Source organism: Toxorhynchites rutilus, chromosome 3 (genome assembly GCF_029784135.1).
Source record: "Toxorhynchites rutilus septentrionalis strain SRP chromosome 3, ASM2978413v1, whole genome shotgun sequence".
Taxonomy (NCBI): domain Eukaryota; kingdom Metazoa; phylum Arthropoda; class Insecta; order Diptera; family Culicidae; genus Toxorhynchites; species Toxorhynchites rutilus.
In genome coordinates, this window is record NC_073746.1 from 30,138,763 (window position 1) to 30,159,794 (window position 21,032).

The 21,032-nt window shown below is 40.3% G+C and overlaps 1 protein-coding gene across 1 annotated transcript in view; it reads right to left on the bottom strand.

The window, feature by feature from the left end:
• LOC129777581 (uncharacterized) overlaps positions 1–18,815 on the bottom strand; it is a 148,910-nt gene extending 130,095 nt beyond the window's left edge. The window contains exon 1 of the mRNA XM_055783948.1: positions 16,436–18,815. Within this exon, the coding sequence (XP_055639923.1) occupies positions 16,436–17,802 (1,367 nt within the window). The 5' untranslated portion in view covers positions 17,803–18,815. The remainder of the gene's footprint in view (positions 1–16,435) is intronic.
• Positions 18,816–21,032: the final 2,217 nt, after the last annotated feature.

The window sequence follows — 21,032 nt, forward strand, 5'->3', positions numbered from 1 at the left end:
ATCGAGCATGTTGTCTGGTCGTGTATCCGGTTCCATGCTGCTCGCTCTCAGCTCTCTAGAGCACTGAGAGCAAAAGGCAGACAATCGGATATCCCCGTTCGGGATATCTTAGGTAGCCGGGATCCTGATCTTCTGCTTCATCTATACCTGTTCCTCAGAAACGCCGATGTCAACGTTTAATGATGTTTCCTTCGTTGTGTCCCCGTTTCATATCCCTCCTATCCGATCGATAAACTTTTACTTAGTCGCAGCAATACATACACACACTCTTTACAGACACACGGGCCAAAGGTTGTGCAGTCCACTGATCATTCATCAAGAGCCAAAGATTGTACCGCTCATGACAACTCTACACGAACTGATGATTGCGCCGGCTAGTGACCATTCTATCCTGGATTCCTCGAGTCGAGAAAGACGCACCACGCTAGATATGGGGTACAGACTAGGGAGCGTTGCTGATTAATGGTCAGCTGCATCCCAATAGGAAGTAGCCCGTGTCGGGCACACGTATAGAGCATCGAAGACTGCAACATACCAATTATGAGAACACTTGTAATACTAACCTCTAGCCAACCGCGAGTAATCGGTTACATATTACTAACATAGTTGTAAGACAAAAATTGTCAAAATATTGGACTCCCGGCCCCGTCAGGCTAACGCCACATGTGCCTTAATAAAAAATATATTTTGGAAAAAAAAAAAAAAATGTCACTTACACCCGTTTCTTTCTAAACCCTTCAAATAGGTACTGAAGAACTACTTGGATATTCAATAATTTCAGTGTTTAAGTCCCGCTCTAGACAGCGAACAAGCAGCAAAACATGTTGATGCTGAGGCTGAGAGTTGATTTGAACATTTTATGACTTCATTGCTTTGAAAATGGTTTGCGCCACTTAGTACAAGCTTTTAGTTTGCTTGTATTACTTCAACACCAGTGATTTTCAACCGGTGCGGAATTCTTCCCTAGTGGGGAACTTGGTCATTAAAAGGGGGAATTGTGCAAGGGAATATACATTTACTTTGCTTTGAAGATAACAATGATTAGCAAAAATTGCCACAAAAACTTTATTGAACACGCTGAAATTTGCGATCCTCGGCAAACATTTCCAAATCTGAAATGTAGTGTTCAAATGAACAACTTCGCAATTTTTGAAAGACATTTTCATCAGTGAGATGATGGAACAGACGATGAAACAGTACAGAAGACCATAAAAAAGGAAATAGTACAGCATTTGTCAAGACTTTTTCCAACAAGTTAAACTTGAAACAAATTGGAAAATAAAATTGAAAAATTCCTTATATCAAAGAATTAGATTTGGCCATGATTTGAAATGCTTTCCGACTAGTAGTGACGAATGTTTCGGATCAATTTTATCGATCTACAAATGATCGATTCTTATCCCGATATGCGAAATAAGCGTTACGAGCAATGTTACCACATTGAAATCTGTATTTACGAGCTAAAAAAATTTTTTTATCTGTAGCGAAAATAGAAAATCTGTATTGGAATCTGTATTGCGGATTATGTACCAGATAAGAGTTTTGCGTTAGATTTAAGTACGAAGTAATAATTGCATACTTGTAGTGAAGTGTATAGATTCTGCTTATCCATATGTTTAAGCTCGTGATCACTGGTATAGCTTGCCAGTAGTTCTTTGAATAAGACTTTTTTTCAATTTTCAGGCCTATTCAAAAAGTTACTGCGCAATTCTTTCTCGCACAGAGGTCTAATTTGATCAAAAATGTGTAATATCTTAGATTGAGAGTGTTAGATACATCGAGAATAATGCTAAATAGAAAACAAGAAACATTTGAAAATGTATTTTTGGGGAAAACCGACGGAGAGAGTTTATTTCATTTAGTTTCGCGTTATAAACATTCATTTAATACTCACTTTCCTCGTGATGTTCATACATGGTCTTGCAGAATTTGACCTTGATTTCGTTTGACAACAGTACTGAGGCACTTCCCCCTCGGATTTTACCAAATTACTTCGATTTGATTATTGCGTTCACAGTTTCTGTAGCGAGACGGTTTCAAACTTTTGTTTTGTTCCCATTATATTGCGAAAAATTACGGTTTCAATCACTACTATATTTGGCACATTTGACAGTAACAGTTCAGTTCTGTTCGAATTGTCTGATTGAGTTTGTTAGTTATTGTAAAATGATCAAATATTTAAAAATTATTTCATCTTGTTACAAAATCTGTATAAAATCTGCATGAATATCCAATAATCTGTAATCTGTATTTACAGATTCTTGGTCATAAAACATGCTGAAAATCTGTATCATTACAGAAAAATCTGTATATGTAGCAACACTGATTACGAGTGTTGTTGTCTTTCCCGTAGTATTTAAGGGAATCTCGAATTCCTACAATGTTGCTGATGGAAACAAAATATCGTAACAGAGTGAATATCGAAGATGACATGAGGTGTGCTGCTGTACTTTGTGAGTAATTGTTCCGCTTGCTATAAACAGGAGAATGAAATGTAAATTCACAATAGATGTACGAATAGATTTAAGAATTGAGTGTGTGTGATTATCAACATTGTAAAAACTTCCTTATACCCCATCCTTTTCCTGAGAAAAATATGTCACCCTTCTAATCTCGAGTCCACCGCGAGTAATCGGTTTCCCACATTACTAACCATAGATTTAAGAAAATTGTTCATATATATAGTTTTAAAAATATATTTAAGATTTCGGCTCCTTTAAACTTATGTAACTGAGCCTGTAAAAATAAACGAATTTATAAAAAAAATGAGGTGTGCTTTTCGACAACGTTCTCAAAAATGACGATTTTGGCGGGAATAGTTCAGGCGCAGGTGCCATATTGAATTGCTAAACTTTATATACCTTTTTTGTAATCAGATACAAGTATAAAATCAAATTTGTTGTGATTACAACTTGAAAACCGTTTGTATTCTTTTATTATATTACTGATATGCTAAAGACTTTATTGTAAAATACTGATAGGGGGGAAGCACTGAGAATAATTTTCGTAAATGGGGGAATAGAGCAAAAAAGGTTGAAAAACACTGTTCTACACTATTCAGAAATTGGGAAGCAACAAAATGAACTATGCATTTACTGTTTTTTTTCAGAGCAACATAGAGCAATTACATGCCAAATCAACCGAAGAACGGGCGATTTTGACGCGACTCTATCCGATTTTTTTAATTCTTGTGCATATGGTGTCAGCTACACAATATCACAATTTTTATTTTCATATAATCAATTTTAATTACTACTCATTTTTCATAAGAGCATATCCAGAAAAATTAAGCTATTATAGAAAAAAAATCGCGAGTCGAAATAAAGATGTCTGATTGAAATATAACTTGAGGAAAAGTTATTGTTAAATCATTGCACTATTTATAAAAAAATAATATTTTAAATAAACTGTTCAAAAATATTACTCAAAAATTAAATTTTATATTCAAAAATTTTGTATCTTAAAAGACCCAGCCTTCAATATTTTTCATAATTTTCATATACAGTCATGCAGTGTCGGACTCTTTAAAATGGAGACATGACTTTTTAAAAATTTATGAGATTTCAATACTTTGAGAAATCATAACAATTTTAGAAAAGTAGTATGAAAAATGGAATCTTTTATGGAATCCAATACAATATCTATCTCAGAAATAATTTTGATAGCACATACGTCGAAAAAAATTTCGGAGACGACTGAATCGTAAGATTTAAAATCTCCTTTAAAAAAAACAGATGAAAAAGAAAAACCAAAACGTCATTCACGATTCAACAAACATCCAGCTAACAACCAGTCCGCGGCGGCGAGGCATTCCTAATGACCTTTCCGAAGGCCGAAAGTTTAGGTCAAGGCAATCATCATCATCGTTAAATCATCCCCGTCGAATGAACATTTAAGTACAAATCCTCAATGAAACTAACTGATAGTAAAACGAAGAAGAAGAGTAATAATACGAAGAAGAAGAAGAAGAAAAAGAAAAATAAGAACAAGAAGCAAGAGAACAATACGAGAGGAATTTCGGAGTCATTGGTCCTTATGGTGCCAATGAAAATGGTCATCTCGAAATTAAAAAAGTTATCCCATAAAAAATGTTCACCACCTCAAAAAAAAACACCCTAAGCAAAATATCAGCTCAATCGGATTTAAGGGAGGGAAGGTAACGGGAAGTTTTGAAAAAAAGTTTTTGATGCCAAATGTCTTAAAATTACATGAAACGTCGAGATCTAGTGTCATCTCGTTTTTTTTTTGTCAAAAATCGGCATTCTGGGACTTTTTTTTCGGAGTACAAATCGTAAAGTATGGTTTTGGGTGCCAATGAAAGTATTTATCACGATTTTTCATTCGGAACTTGCTACGAAATGTTGATTTGCACGATAATGGACCCTATGCAAAATATTAGCTCATTCGGACCTCATTTACCGGTGTCACAAACGTTCAAATTTGAGTTTTTTTTTCAAAACCAAAAATCACCGAATATCGAGGTTTTCTAAAAAAAAAAGTTTGATGCCAAATGTCTTAAAATGGCATTAATCGTCGAGATTTACAGTTACAGTCTCGGATTTTTTTTTGTCAAAAAAAATGTTTTTTTCTGGCACTTGGTCGTTTTTCTGCCTGAAAAATTGATTTTCGACAATTTGTTTTTTAGATAACTGTAAATCTGGACGTGATATGCAATTTTAAGACATCTGGCATCAATTTTTTTTTTAACCCTGATTTCCGATGATCTTTCGTTTTTCAAAAAAAACAAATTTTAAATGTTTGTGACACCGTTCTCATAAAATCATGACCCTCATCTTAAGTATAAGAAGGAAGATAACCGTAGAAGAGAATCGAACACCTACCAATCATAAAGACCGTACTAGAGAAAGGAAGAATAAGTATTTTTGGAACGGTTGATTATGGATGGTTACAGATTAGTATGTAAATAAGAGGCATGAAACAACAGGACGTAAATGAGAAGATATGGAGATAAGGATGAAAAATAGAAGTTGATCACAAATAAGCGAAGAGTAGAAATTAGAGCAGATGAACAAAAATATTACCATAACCAACCAAACATTTCTGAATGGTATTCAACCGACTGTATTATTCATGTGTGGCACAATTATTCAGCCTGTCTGATACATGCATTGAGTGAGTATCGATTATACATCAGCGGAAAAGTAAGAGAATCTGAACATCGCAGGTGAATTGTTCTAGGGATATGTGAAATAAATCAATTTTACAATTTCGAGTAATGATTCATTCGGCATTCCTGCAAAGTATATAAGAAAGACTTGTATCAACACAACCCAAAACAGGTCACATGCCCCAGAATGATAAATTTTCGAATGTCCTTGAAATAAGCACCTCTTATGGTGGTATAATCCGTGTCAATATACTATTCCGACGAACAATGCATTCCTTGTATGTACCAGAACCAACTTGAGACATCATCGTGCAACATGGGTACATCATACGTGATCACATATTTTTCGTCCAGTTTAAATATCTGTGGATGCAAGTATATAACAACAATCAAGAATACCATCATGTGAACGATAAGATTTTTATTACAAGTAAATCATGGCGTTTCGGCTTATCAAAATAAGAGGCATAAGGGGAGTCTAGTCCGAACAAGAGTAAGACAAACCTGTAAACACCCTACACCTCCAATCCGATGAGCAAGCATGCGAAGCAACTATTGACACACTATTGTCAACTAGTGACACGAAAAGAAAAAATAATATAACTGACAATTTTTTCTTAAATCACCTGTCACTTTGTGGTTACGAAATTTAAACCGTACACTTTTTGACGGGTCTTTCAAAACTGAACAGTGAAAACAGAGAATATTTCGAATGGAAATGGTGACACACTCGCTTATTATGAAAATATAGTGACATTATGCCAAAAAAAACCACCAAATGAGTTTCATTCTGAATATTCTGAAAACCTCGAAACGACCCCATATAGAACAATTCATTTATTGTGTTAAGAGATTCAGTAGAACGGTTTCTCCCAGCATCCATTAACCTTCAAAACCTTTAAACTAGAAAACTGCCCATCATTAGTTACGGCAGAACGAATGCCCAATTTTGCCCTTTTATGGAACAAGTCAAACCAACATTGCGAAACGGCAATTCATCGAACCTGAAAGTATTCGGTAGAGCAAAACTCTATCTTACAACAATTTACATCACAGGATAATTACTTGATTACATGGATCGAGAGCAGAGCGTAAGTGATGCAACGAATCCACTTCCAATTCACAAATTACAACCAAACACACACACAGCATCAGCATCATCAGAGTCCGTCTTCTCGTTCCTGACATTGAACTGCATAATGTATACAGCGTCAATGCTAGAAAATTGCCATCAACCCGACAAAGTAGGTACAATCGATCCATCAAAGTCCGCCGGAGTCAAACGGAGGTGATTCTCGTTGTTGTGTCTCGGACTCTAGAGCAACGCGCGCGCGACTGTGAAAATTATTAGGAAGCCCAATTATCCGAACACTCAATTGGTTCGCGATCAGGCGCGAGCGAAACGAGGATCCGTTGGTAATCAATGTTTTCCGTTCGCGCCGCCGTTCATTCTTGTTCGGATCCATCCAAACACATTAGAGCCCCTGACAGCATCCATTCACTTATCCGCTTCTACGGTGGGGGCCGATGAGCCGGCGAGGGCAGGAGGCAGGTTGGGCTCTCAGGTCGAAGTGATCGAAAATGGTTGAATCAAAGGTACCTTCCGCTCAATGTCTGTTGCGCACACGGCCCCTCACGCATGCCACGGTCCAGAATTCAAATACCATCGCCTCGGAGTGGAAATGGAACGCGTGGCACATGACAGAGAAGAAGCAAAAGTGACAGAAGATTTCGGCTATATTACGGCAATCAATCGATCCCCCCATAATGATACGCTTGAAATCTGTGTGAAGGGTAAATTAGAACATGGGCATTCGCCGGTATTGGCTCTAGGGGGGAAATTAGTCAAATGGTAAAATAATTGCTGGTGGCAAAATACCTTCGTCGCTTCTGGTGATTTTTGTATCACGTTCCCGGCTAATTTGGTTCAATATGATCGTGCAATACCCCGGTTAAGCTAATGATGCACTAAATAAAGCACTTGTTCTGAAAACACTTGTAGATTAAGAAAGTTCCGTTCAGGAACACTAAACGTTCAGCAACAACTAAATCGAACCACTACATACCTGCGTGACTCATCAATTAGATTCTATAACATCAAATTTCAACTATAAATATTATTCGGCCGTTTAGAAGGCATCTTCGTTATCCCCCCCTCCTTATTTGCAAAAAACTCAGACAGCCAGTTTTCGCAAGTCTCTTTTGAGGCCAACTCAGTATCACCAAGAGCGTTTTGCATGGACCGGAAGAGATGATAATCACTTGGAGCCAGGTCCGGACTATACGGTGGGTGTAATAGGACATCCCATCTGAGCACCCGTAGCTTCTGGCGGGTCATCAAAGATGTGTGAGGGCGAACGTTGTCCTGGTGGAAAACAACACCATTCCTATTGATCATTTTTGGCCGCTTCTGGTCAATCGCCTGCTTCAAACGGTCAAGCTGCTCATAGTATAGAACCGAGTTGAGGGTCTGGTCATAGTTAAATAGCTAATAGTGGATGATTCCCTTCCAATCCCACCAAACACACAGCAAAACCTTCCTGGCCGTCAATCCGGGCTTAGCGAAGGTTTGGGCCGGCTCACCGCGCTTCGACCACGACTTTTTTCGCTTTAGTTTGTCGTACGTGATCCACTTTTTATCACCAATCACCATCTTCTTTAAAAATGGGTCGAGTTCGTTCCGTTTCAGCAGTGCATCGCAGGCGTTGATTTGGTCTAAAAGATTTTTTTTGCGTCAACTCGCGTGGCACCCATACATCCAGTTTTTTTCGGAATCCAATCTTCTGCAAATCGTTTCAAATGGTTTTATGGTCTATACCCAGTTCCTGGCCAATCGAGCGAGTGCTCACATGCCGGTCTACTTGGATGATTTCAACGATTTTATCGGTTTCCACGACGATTGGCCTACCAGAACGGGGTGTATCTTCGACAGTCACAACACCAGAACGAAATCGATCAAACCAACGCTGTGCTGTGCGAATCGTTACAGTATCGGGTCCATAAACTACACGATTTTTTTCGGCCGCCTTCGTTGCAGTTTAACCTCGCAGGTAGTAAAAACGTAAAATAAGGCGAATTTCTTGCTTGGTGGACTCCATTTTTGACGCGCTCTAATTTGAAACTGAAAAGGCCAATCACAACACTGTCAAAACGACACTTGTAGCACCGATTGTCGTCTTTGAATAGCCGTATAGTATGACCCGATGCGATAAGTACAACACAAGATATGTTTAAGTGTTGCCATATATTGACAATATACGACCTTTCTGCGGTTTGACATTCCTTTCCCCTCTCTAAGGGGGAGCTGCCATGCAAATGAAAGACAAATTTCTGCATAATTCAAGAACTAATCAAGCAAATGGAGCGAAATTTGGCATGCGAACATTTTAGGGGGCACAAAACGTTTCTATGGTGAATAGACACTCCTCCCCCTCTCTCGAGCGGGGCTGCCTTACAAATGAAACACAAACTGCTGCATAACTCGAGAACTGATCAAGCAAATGGAGCCAAATTTGGGATATGTTACTACCTCCTGGGAAGTTATCAGGCCGGATTCATGCCCGGTTGCTCGACGACGGACCAGATTTTCACACTGCGGCAGATCCTCCAAAAGTGCCGCGAGTATCAGGTCCCTACACACCACATCTTCGTCGACTTCAAGGCCGCATATGATACAATCGACCGACGACAGCTATGGAGGATCATGGACGAACACGGCTTTCCCCGAAAGCTGACAAGACTGATTCAGGCAACGATGAACGGTGTGCGGTGCAGTGTGCGGATCTCAGGTGAGCTGTCGGAATCATTTGAGACTCACAGGGGACTTCGACAAGGCGATGGAATCTCCTGTCTGCTCTTCAACGTGGCGCTGGAAGGTGTTATGCGGAGAGCGGGCTTCAACATGCGGGGCACGATTTTCAACAAGTCTAGTCAGTTTATCTGCTTCGCCGACGACGTGGACATAATCGGAAGAACACATGCGACGGTAGCCGACTTGTATACCCGACTGAAACACGAAGCAGGGCTGATTGGGCTTGGGATCAATGCGTCTAAGTCTAAATACATGCTAGCTGGAGGGACTGATCGCAACAGAGTTCTTCTTGGTAGTAGTGTTGTGATCGACGGCGACGAGCTCGAGGTGGTAGAGGAATTTGTCTACCTTGGCTCGTTGATAACAACTGACAACAACAACAGCCGTGAAATTCGAAGACGCATTGTCAATGGAAGTCGTGCCTACTATGGGCTCCGCAAATCCTTGAGGTCCAACAAACTCCGACCCCGTACGAAGTGTACCATGTACAAATCCCTAATTCGACCGGTTGTTCTCTATGGGCACGAAGCATGGACGATGCTTGAAGAGGACTCACAAGCGCTTGGAGTTTTCGAACGCCGAATGCTCATAACAATATACGGTGGTGTACAGGAAAGCGGAGTATGGAGAAGGAGAATGAACCACGAACTGGCGCAACTCTACGGCGAACCCAGCATTCAGAAAGTCGCCAAGGCTGGACGAGTGCGATGGGCAGGGCATGTTGCAAGATTGCCGGACAGCAGCCCTGCAAAGATGGTGTTCGCATCGAATCCGGTAAGAACAAGAAGGAGAGGAGCCCAGCGAGCGAGGTGGTTGGACCAGGTGGAGCAGGACTTGGCAAGAATCGGTGCAGCCGGGAGTTGGAGAACTGCAGCCATGGATCGGGACTATTGGCGAAAAATTGTGAAGAAGATCTAATCTCTCAATGGGATGTAGTATCATTATAAATAAATAAAATACTACCTCTGGAAAGGAAAGGGGGTCCCATAAAAATAATACACATATTTCAACCAACCATGACAATTGAAAATTTTCGGAACACTCTAAAGGAAAATGGGAAAATTCGAAAAATTGTGTGTTCTACTTGTGTTCGCATGTGCATGTGTTCTACAATTACATATTGACAAGCGTTGTTAGTCCATTTGACGTTTGCGGTAACGAAATTGATCTTCGTGGAAATGGATTTTAATGTGATAAATCGCACTCCTATATCTTCTTCTATCTATATAAATGAAAATGGATCGCCGAATGTGTTGATAAGAGCAAAACTCGACAAAGGAATTATCCGATTAAGGGCTGGCTTCATTCTATCATATTTTCTGTATCAAACATTTATTCCGTGTAACGGAGAAACATGTTATTTGCAAGTGGATGAAAAATCTTGCACGAGAATTGCGTCTGAAAATAATCTGATATTATAAAGTCGAGTTTTGACAGAAGTACTGACATTTTATAGTAAAAAATAATTTTAAAGGGTAGATTAGAAGATCAATCAATGAACAGTTCTGCGATTGGACCCATGAACGTGCGCTCAGTAAGAAAACGTGGATGTGATAACGAAAAATACATTTTGGGCGGGACGAAGTTTGCCGTTACTCAGTTACGATTACGCAACGGTTGAGATACGATCGCTGGAATGGATGGATGCTTCCCTAACACAGACTTCAAAACCATGGAGCCTGTGGAAATCGGCATAGAAATTTAGATGCAAGCAGTGGGAGCTTGCGTACTCGTTTGCGTTTTTGCAAATTGGAATGTTTCCCTAACACAGACTTCAAAACCATGAAGCCTTGGGAAAGATGCAAACTATGAGTACTTTTGTACTCGCTTGCATTTTTGCAAACCAGAATGTGTTTTCCCAATACAGATGCCAAAACCAAGAAGTTGAGAGAGTCGGCATTGCAGATACATTCTAGTCGGCAATACTTTTATACCCCCAAACATTTATACACTCCAGAATTCGTTTTGCTATCACGGTCTACAAAAGCGGGTACAAATGCAACGCTTTGGCTCGATTATTCAAGACTGCATTGGAAGATATCCCTTCATGTCGCCAGCTCACAGAACTTCAGAACTTCGTACACAATGAGGAACATCCGAGGTGGGATTATTGCTAATTGAAGAAATACAATTGATTACTAAGCCAACGGCAGTCCTACGTCAACCTTACGGTTATATCACAGGTATAACCCATCCATAGTTTTTCGCATCAGAAATCAAGTTTTCGGTTCACTTTATATGGACATTAAACTGAGATTGTGTACGCGAACAACGAGGTACATGTCGAGGTGGAGTGAAGTAAGTCTGAATGGAGAGGCAAATTTGTATTTATTCGTCACGCCAATTAGAATAACCATCTGATTCAACAAGAAATGAATTGACGAGCGTTAAAAGCGAAAATAACTGAAGAACGAGTCATGTTCGGCGGTGAATGTGTTCATTGTGACTCAGTAGCAAGAGAAGGTGGACAGTAGGGGAAGAGTAGGGGAAGTGAGGGCATAGTGGTCACCCTAAAGAATATGCCCATATCCAGCTTCCACATACCGCTTCAATTCCCGTTTCTCAAAGAATATTATAGTTCAACTCATTGTTGTTCAAGATAGCAAACGGCTTTTACTATAAAAATTCAAAATAGTACACTTTTCATCATTAGAAAAAAAGGTGAAAAATGGAACATTATTTTTGCTTGGAGGTAAAGTGGTCACCTAGTGGGGGCAAAGTGGTCACTCGCACATATCAAGCTAAATGGGATAGATTTAGGCGTTTTTTTTTTCGTCCAAATTTGTTGAAATCATATTTTATATAGTAGGTACAAGTATGAAATAAGCTTGGCCTATTCACCTAGAGCCTCAATTTGAATTTTCTCATGCATACAAAAACGTAGCAAGAAACACAGCCACAAAAGGATCCTTTTCAAGAGCAGAATGTGATGTGGTATATCAGCTTTAGTGAGCAGAACAGTGCAAGTCGTTATTCACCTATGACGACTTTGCCCCCAAACATCAAAGTAATTTCTATACTAATCAATCGGTGAGATTAAACAAAATATCTGTTCACCTCTCTTAGAATATGCATATTACGCAGAATCGTTCTTACGATATATGTTATAATATATATCATTGGACGGTAAATTTATCCATCATTTTTTCGCCTGAGACATCAACAGTGGAAATGATAAAGCAAGTGAGCAATTTAACAAATAAAAGAAGTATGTTTTGCGAGCGGATACGAAGGTAAATCATGTATTATGTGTTCTTTCTCTTAACTTCGTGCCCATGAATTCAACACAAAGTTTTGTGCGATAATTCGTTCTATCAAACAAATTAGCAAGACCAAACAATTACCAAATAATCAGATGCAAGATTTCATGCAAGTGATCGTTCGTCAATTGAGCCGGAAAATGAATACAATTATCTAATTTTACTCGCTAACTGGACTGCAAAACAGCAAAAACAAAACTTCAAATTGAAGATGACATCTATTATTGATACATAACTGCTATGTAGCCCAGTTAACGTACGTCTTATGCTAGAAAAGTCCAGTTGAAGATAGTCCAGTTTTCGAATGACTTCTGTGTATGACGGGGTGACGATCATCTTAAGCGAGTGTACTCCGGGCTGCGGCAACATTGGTAATTGTACAAATGATACCAATACTAGGAGAATGGCAGCGATCATCATACAAGGACTTATTGAGATCGGCATTACATCGCAAATGAAACCAAATGAAATATTAATAATCTTCATGACTCATATTCATAATTATCCATGTCTCAATTCCTTCTATGATAAATTGACCAGTAGAACCACGACTTGATTGTGATAGTCAGCAAACGAACATTATTTCTCCGAAAAAGCTACTGCTCCCTATGTCTTGGAATAAGATTAACAATAAGAATAAAACAATGGAAATAAATCACAATACCATAGCTATCCATTAAAAATAAAGGAACATCATGATTTCATGAGTATTTTACCTCAAAATGTGCCGAAATCGTAAGTATTTTAAACATTTTTTTTGTTTCTTCCCCATAAACTTCATATTCAATGTAATCAATGACGATTTTATTTTTTTTTTGTTTACAGATCCACTTATACTTCATCTACCATTCTACCCTGTTATGTGCCACAATGATATTTTTTTATTATTTTCAGTTAGACAGTTGAACTTCCTGCTAGAAGCTTATTTTCTTTTTTTGTTCGTTACAAACCGTTTGATGATTATGAGTACATGTAACAAACGGCCCTTTTCAGGGCTATTATTTGGAGTTTCAAAAGAGTAAAACTAACAGATTTCTGAACTTGAACAATGAAAAGAATTACACTAAAAAACTGTTCTGAGCAAACAAAGTCCTACGTCAAACTTCCGTCCGTGCCCTAGGCTCAGACCTTTCAACTTTTATATATATAGACGGTACTGCTTCTTACGGATAATAGTATGTAACATTGACACCTGGTTTTGTTGTCAGTTTCAATTATGTGCATCTTCAAATTTTAAAACAATATTGCTGGATCATGTAAAAGTTGCCTGAAAACAAAATGCGACCTTTGTTGATAATTTATCCGCAAGTTTAATGTGAACGTCTTCGCTAAGCCAACGTAAACTTGAAGTTGTAATGCATGCATGTTTTTTCATATTACTCGAACATATTCTAACAAGAGAATATTTCGAATAAGTTTTACATAAATGTCACAAATACAAATGTTTCAGGTTATGTTTTGTAAATAGTACTTACAGTAACGTTAATGAAATGCGTTGAACTATTACTTTAAAAAAATCTTGTAATGCTCTCCATTTTAGCAGTGGTCGTTCCACGTTGATGCATTTTTTGCTGTACATCATTTTCTTCCACATATATGGCCGAATTAATTCTCAACAGAATTCAGTAGAGGCGAATGAACTGCAAAGTTTAAAGCCTCTTAAAAACAAAGAAAGAAGAAGAACAGAATTCAGTTCCTTTGCTTCGTCTGTAGCGGGTTATTCTAACGTATCGTCAAGGTTTTCTCTTGCATATGCTTTTCTCTATATCCGGGTCTAAATTCGATGCAATTTTTTTGAAAGTTTTTGTCTAAAACACACTGATTTTCTCGCTACTAGTTGTACTTTACGCTGTCTGGTAAACATTTTGAAAATGGAAATATCGTATTTGCGTCTGAGAAAAATTATTCTACTTGAAAAGATAGGGACCTACTCGAGAAGCAACATTGCTATTCACACCCTAAAACAAATCCTTACAACTGAGACGATGGTGTGACGAAATAAAAATAACAAATAAATGAATTAGCCTTCATTCGACCAAGTGCAAATAACAATGAAACCGATACACGGAAAAAGTGAATGTTATCAAAAGATTTTGACGATCATTTTCTCACAAAAAAGCGTATGAATATTCTATATTCTTGGATCAAATTATAGTTTTCTGTTATATTTCTGTACCGTAAGTTTGTTAGGTTGAAGTTCATTTTTGACTATCACTGGCAACAATGTTCAAATGTTTGAAAGGATATTTTTGTATATTTACCCATCACTAGCCGGTTGATTTTATAATATTTAAAAAAAAAAGAATCCTGAAGTATCCCGTGTCGGGCACACGTACAGAGCATTGGAGACAGCAACATCCCAATCACGAGAACACTTGTAATACTAACCTCGAGCCGACCGCGAGTAATCGATTACATATTACTAACATAGATAATAAGAAAAACTGTCAAAATATTGAACTCCGGCCCCGTCAGGCTAACGCCATAAGAGCCTTGATAAAAATATATATTTTGGAAAAAAAAAACCTAAATGAATGCACTATTCATTGTTCTTATGTTCCGCTTAATTCTGGTGACATTCTAACGCACCGACCAGGGCTCAGCATAGTCATAGTCAACTGAGGATAGTCGGCTGACAAACCGACTGAATATATCCATAGTCAGTCGGTAAATGACTTTTGGCTCTTCACGCAGTTTCTCCGCCAAAACGACAGAACAGTCGATTGGGCGTTTAGTCGCTATCTCCAACTACCGACTCGACTATATCATTCCTTTCTTCCCAGTCAAATTTTTCTCATTGCATTTTGAAGTGACTTCCCCCAAAACGAATTCGTTCCTCTCTCTCTCCCATGCCCGTTTATAGCATACTTGATAAATTTCTAAGTTCGTCGGTTTGAGTTCACGATGGGGTAACTACTTTCTGCATCATGAATCAAGTTTTCGTTCTTCTTTATATGGACGTGCGTACGCGTGTACAAAATTAGTATCAGGGGGAAATGGAAATGTGGATTGAAGTCAGTTGAATGAAGAGGCAGATTTGTATTCATTTGTCGAGTCAGTTGAAATAACCACTGACTGGACTAGTTCACCAGTCATCCTCGCTAGTCAGCGCTAGTCAATTCATTTTGTAGTCAAGTCATTTTTTGTTGGCGGCGATTGCCGAAGCAGTTCTAGTGGAAGTGAAGCTACTGGGAGTAGAGTCGGTCTTCATTTTTCACCTTCGAAGATTTCGGGCCCTGGCACCGACAATCAAGTTTGAAAAATAAAACGCAAGACATACAAAATTACACCACATGGGCTCCCAATGATCGGCACCTGACCGTCATTCACGCAACGGTCAGAACGTTTCCAAACTAACAATACTTTCCGACCATTGCGAGAGATACGACATTGAACCAGCTGAAGCATTACCTACACAATATTGTATGATTTGTGCCCCACCCATTGTGTGTTAGAGGCCTATGCGGCCACCCATAACCACCCGCGGCAATTCACCACCATACACGATAACGACATCAACTTGACATGGTTCTGTACAAGTGCAATATCTCTCGTATGTATCTTAGCGCGGTTTGCCTGCCTTCCGATGATATCACAACAAAACTGCCCGATCATGGCGGTGAAGCAACGCAACAACGCAATCGACGAGAATCGAGAAGAGTCAGAATTCAAGTGCAATGTCTGCGAATCGTTGCACCACCACCGATGACGCTGAGCTGTTGGAATTATTCATGAGGCGAAACTGGCAAACGGCGAAATTCTTTCCTCGATTCGCAAACGTGCAAATGTATTCACAGAACCGTTGGTTGACCGATTGATTAGATTTACATTTATGGGCTTCCCGGGACTGCGGCTATGGTCGATTAGGTTCGTTGATTAGATTGGCGAATATCATTCTTGCAATGCGACTAGCAAAAACTCATTTTACAACTAGCAAACAAAAGCTTACCCGGTCGTAATTCAACCTCTCACAACCCCGGCAATCAACGGCAAATAAAAGCCCGAGAAACATTGGCCGTTCCCATTTTGGTATGAATCACGCAGATAGCAATCAACGCGTCGTTCTATCTACATACAAGTAAGTCCAAACGAAGTCGTAAGCGGTTCTTTTTTTTTTTTTGCTGATTTGTAGCGCACAGGACGACCTTCGTCGATGACAGCGCTATCATTACCAAGCTGAAAACAATAGCGACTCTCGCTCATGAATAGTAGTGAGCAAACAAAATCGTGACTTACCGTTCCTCGGCATCCTTCACACTGTCCCAAGAGTCCCCAACACCGGACGAGGCATCATCCAGCTTCTCCTCGTCCTCCATTCCGGAGTCCTCCAGGCTAATCTGGCAGCTCGACAGAAATACCTCCTTGCCGTTGTCTCCCACTTCAACCCAATCCGAGGTTCTGATCCGCGCCAAACGCGTTGCGGTTCCTTCCAGTTCCGGTGAGGATCTCCTTTCCGCTGGGTGACATTTTGACGCCGCATCACCGACAGCCGATCGCATTGCGGTCAGTTCCGAGATTAGCAACTCGTGGAAAGCGACTTTCTTCTCGCTGCTCAATTTCGAGTCGATCGTCGGTTGCGGCAGTTCGCTCGCGGGAGGTTTGATCACATTCACCACGTGGTTGAAGTCGTTGGCCGGGGACAGACGATGTTCACCTCCCTCCGGCTCGGGACGGTAGGGTAAATGGATGGACGAATTTCGCGTCACTTGTTTGGATTTGTTGGCTAGTAAACTGTCATTTCGTGCCTCAATTACGGTTGATGCCCCATTCGTTAGGACGGTTGTGGTCGGAGCGAGGGTATCGCCTCCGGAACCGATAATGATCTCCGTCAGATGGGCACTTCGGGTTTCTAGATTTTTCAGATTGTTTTCACGTTCGAGGGAGCCATTGGACGCGATACTGTTGGTATCCATTGAGTTTTGATCGGTACCACTGTCATGATCCTGAGAGGGTGAATTGATCACGATTACATCCGGCAAATTACACTTAATGGTGCTGCCCCCAAGCACATCCAGATGTCGATGGTTGTATGTGTTTTTCAGCTGTTTTTTGCTTGAGATGACGTCTCCATTGTGGGCAGAATTCGGATGATTGCGATCATTACGGATGTCGTAAAGACTCGATTTGGATTCTGATTTCTGCAGAGTTGACACGGGCGAAGATGACGCCGATGTAGAAGCCGACGACGAGGATGAATTCACTTCGATTATGCTACATGTTGACGTGTACATCAATTTCCCGTTCTCCAAGCTCGAGCGGTTGTTATTATTTCGCAGGTTGGCGACACTCTCCGAACGATCCACGCCAAACCCGTTAGATTCGCCGACATAAACCTCGGTTTTCTTGTACGGCTGTCCCGTCCCATTTGCCGCGGGATGATACGAGTCTCCATTAAAACCATTGGAAGCGTTCTGTTGCGGTTTCTTCGCATGATCAAACGCCGGTGATTTATAAACCACAGTGCGTCCGGGATGTGCAGGTTTGAGCGTGTTCATTCCTGGCTTGCTCGGGGAGTTCTCACGGTGCTTAGCCAGCGCACTAGCCACCGCCGCAGCACTTGGCCTCGGAGGGACCGGAGGTCCCGGTTTTCTAGAGGTTAACATTGTTCTTTTTTATTCACTACCTTGTTTGATTTGAAAACTATATTTCATAACACACGGCAATGCATTTCACAATCACTGAATCGCAACGCGAGAACACTCGAAATATCTTCACAAACAAACTGTACGTGAGAACATCACTCGATTGCAGAAAACAAAGCTCGTCAGACGTAGATCAGCGCACCAGAGAGCCGGATAATTAAATCACGTCACCTCGCCTGACCAGGCAGCAAAATTCCATCGATGCAGTTACCAACACAACCCCAGCCGCTGTCCGATCACCGCTTGCGAGACGTGACAAAAACGATAATGATTTATCTCAAAACGACCTCCCGACACAGGTCGTGAATCACCTTTTCACACACCAGAAAAAAAATAACAATCTTGAACCGAGAGGTTCCAACCGACCGCGTTCAATGGTCACAACACGAAAGAGACCTACTTTTCGCACTTTCAACAGAGCCCAAATCTGTATCTAGTAATAAGCTAAGCAATTTCAAAAGATGATAAGTTAATTCACTTTGTTGTAAGACGACGCACATGCATTCCCTTCTTCTTCCAATGAGCGTTGTAATTCATCCAAATTATCCCAGCACTTTGTGGGTGTACACTTTCGACACCTTTCCTCCAAGCAATAGTAAGGTAACCAGATGCCTCCTCTTCTGAGTGGACCCCAGACACAAACGTCGTGAAATCTTCCGAAAAAACAAAACCCTTCGCTCAAAGCGAGGTTCGCACAAATTCAACAACCAACGGGGGGACCAACAAAAAAAAGTCCAAAAAACTAGTTTCAACACAATCGCACGAAAGGTATGCCGCCGTCCGTCTCGTCAGATTCGCGAACTACTTTTCCTTCTCTCATGCGCTGGTGGTGGCTGTGCATACGCAAGGCGACAACATATCAACGACGTAAATTCCCCGCTCACGAAAACGTGAAAAAGCTGCGCGTGCAGGCCGAAACTACGCGCCACAAACCGACCGACCGATATCCAAGCACGAACTGAAGCGCGCCTCATGTACGAGCCGCTTCCAAAGGTGTTCTGGGGGCCTACCAACACGAACCGGACGACCCGCGTACACACATACAGACACACACATACATACAAACAACAAAGCATATCGGTGCGTGTCGATGTGAGCGGAACGACTTAAAGTCGCTGGCAAACTGGGGATGCTCAATCATGTTAAATTTGTAGAATTTTCAACTGTATTTCATGCAAACGCCTTTCCCGCCTCCACATCTCAATAAAAATGTACCTGAGTTGCAGATGGTTGCAACTTGTCCATCCCCACACCAGCGGTTGCCTGCCACCGTAAAAAGGCAGCGAGCATTGAGCATACTAAGCATAATAAGATTGTGAAAATCATGCTGCTTGTGTGAATGTGTGTTTTCAACCGATGTGGTCTGGTTAGTTTTGGGATGGTGAAGCTTATTATTATTTTTATTATGTTTCATTCTGCTCGTACGAGACACGCTCAACGAATGCGTCTTCCTTGAGAGACCTGCAGTTAAGCAATTGTACATATTTTCGCCAGGAAACTGGGAAAGCTTTGAAATGCTACATACAATGGTGTAATTGAGCATGTTTGCCAATTCAGTCATTCCATGCCCAACCGATATAGTGGTTCTTCGACTTTCGTGAAAATTTATAGTTTTCTTCCTTATCGAAAATATTAAATCCCTAATTTCTGAGGTAGGATTACGTCTTTCGGAAAACTATTGGGAGTACTAATTGAAAAACTAAAATCGATCGCATTGTGAAAAATGTACAATTTCAAACGATTATTACTCAGTCATTTCATGATAGATTTATGAGATTTTTGCGTTAAGGCAGTATTCTAATCTAGAAATTTGAAAAAAAAACAATTTTTTTTTCCTTCATATTTCTATAGTTTAGGCATTCAAGAATATACACAAGAAAGGACTTATCGAAAATCCTGTTATTTTCCGAGTTAGAGCTATTTTAGTGATGCGATATCCAACCTGGTACGGTCAAAACAAAAAATTTCAAACGCGTTTTTCTCGAAACTAGATTTTAAAACTGGCGTACACGATATCTCAAGTTCTACTGAACCGATTCATGTCGAATTGATATGGATACAATCTGCAGGCATCTCGCTATCGCATGAACCTCTAAAAAATTATATTTTTTTGAATTTTACTGCTATTAAAACGTTTTAAGCCGTCATTTCATCAAAAAACATGTTTTTGACTTGTCTGAGGTTCATGCGATAGCTGCATCTACACTGATTCAGAATTTGTTCGGTTTTTTTGTTTCAGATACCCAGAAGTGCTGGGATCGTGTACGCCATGGCACAACTTTTTTTTAACTTCCTCACTTCATCAACTTGTAACTATTCTAGTTATGAGTTTGAGCTTGAGCTTGGGTAGACTGTACAATTCGTAGTTGCTCTCCGTGATTGACCTGAACCAACCAAATTGCACAAAGAACACACAGTATGACGCTTGGGAATAGCAAACCATTCCCGTTATACAATTTTCGGTGATTCTAGCTTTAAATGGTCAATAACGACGCCGACCACGTCCTTACAGTCACCAGGGGAAGGGAATGAATGTTAGTATGATATTCGCCGCCCGAAGGCCAGAAGGGTCGCCTCTATAGCGTGGTTTCCTAGCGTTTATCATGGAAGGGATATTTGTTAGTGGGGAGAGGTAAGAATCAGGATTCACTACGGTAAGTGATGTGATTAAGTAAACGCGAACTATCGACGAAACGGAATTCCAATAATCTAATGTGTCACAACAGCACAATTCGGTTGGATCGCTCTATCCGATCAACTCTCGATCCTCGGTTGGATTAACATCGCGAAAATTGCTTGATGCATACTGCACTGCTGGACTCAAACAGATGAGTGGAATCGGAAACGAAAACAATCGTTTGCTCGATTTGTGTTTCGTTAGTCAAGAGCTGTGCCAGGACGTTAGGGTTATACAAGCTCCATCACCGCTCGTTAAAATCTGTAGACATCATCCTCCCATACTAACGGAATTGAAAATATGTCCACAACAACGCTTTTGTGATACTACTGAGAGCGTTTTTTACGATTTCAGTAAGGCCGATTTCGATGGCATGAACGATTTCTTTTTACGTGTGCAGTGGAACGAAGTTTTCCAAGATTACGACGCTAACCTTGCTGCTTCTACTATTTCTGGTATCCTGCTTTATGCTATCGACCAATTTGTCCCTTTGAAGTCCAAACGCGAGCCGTTG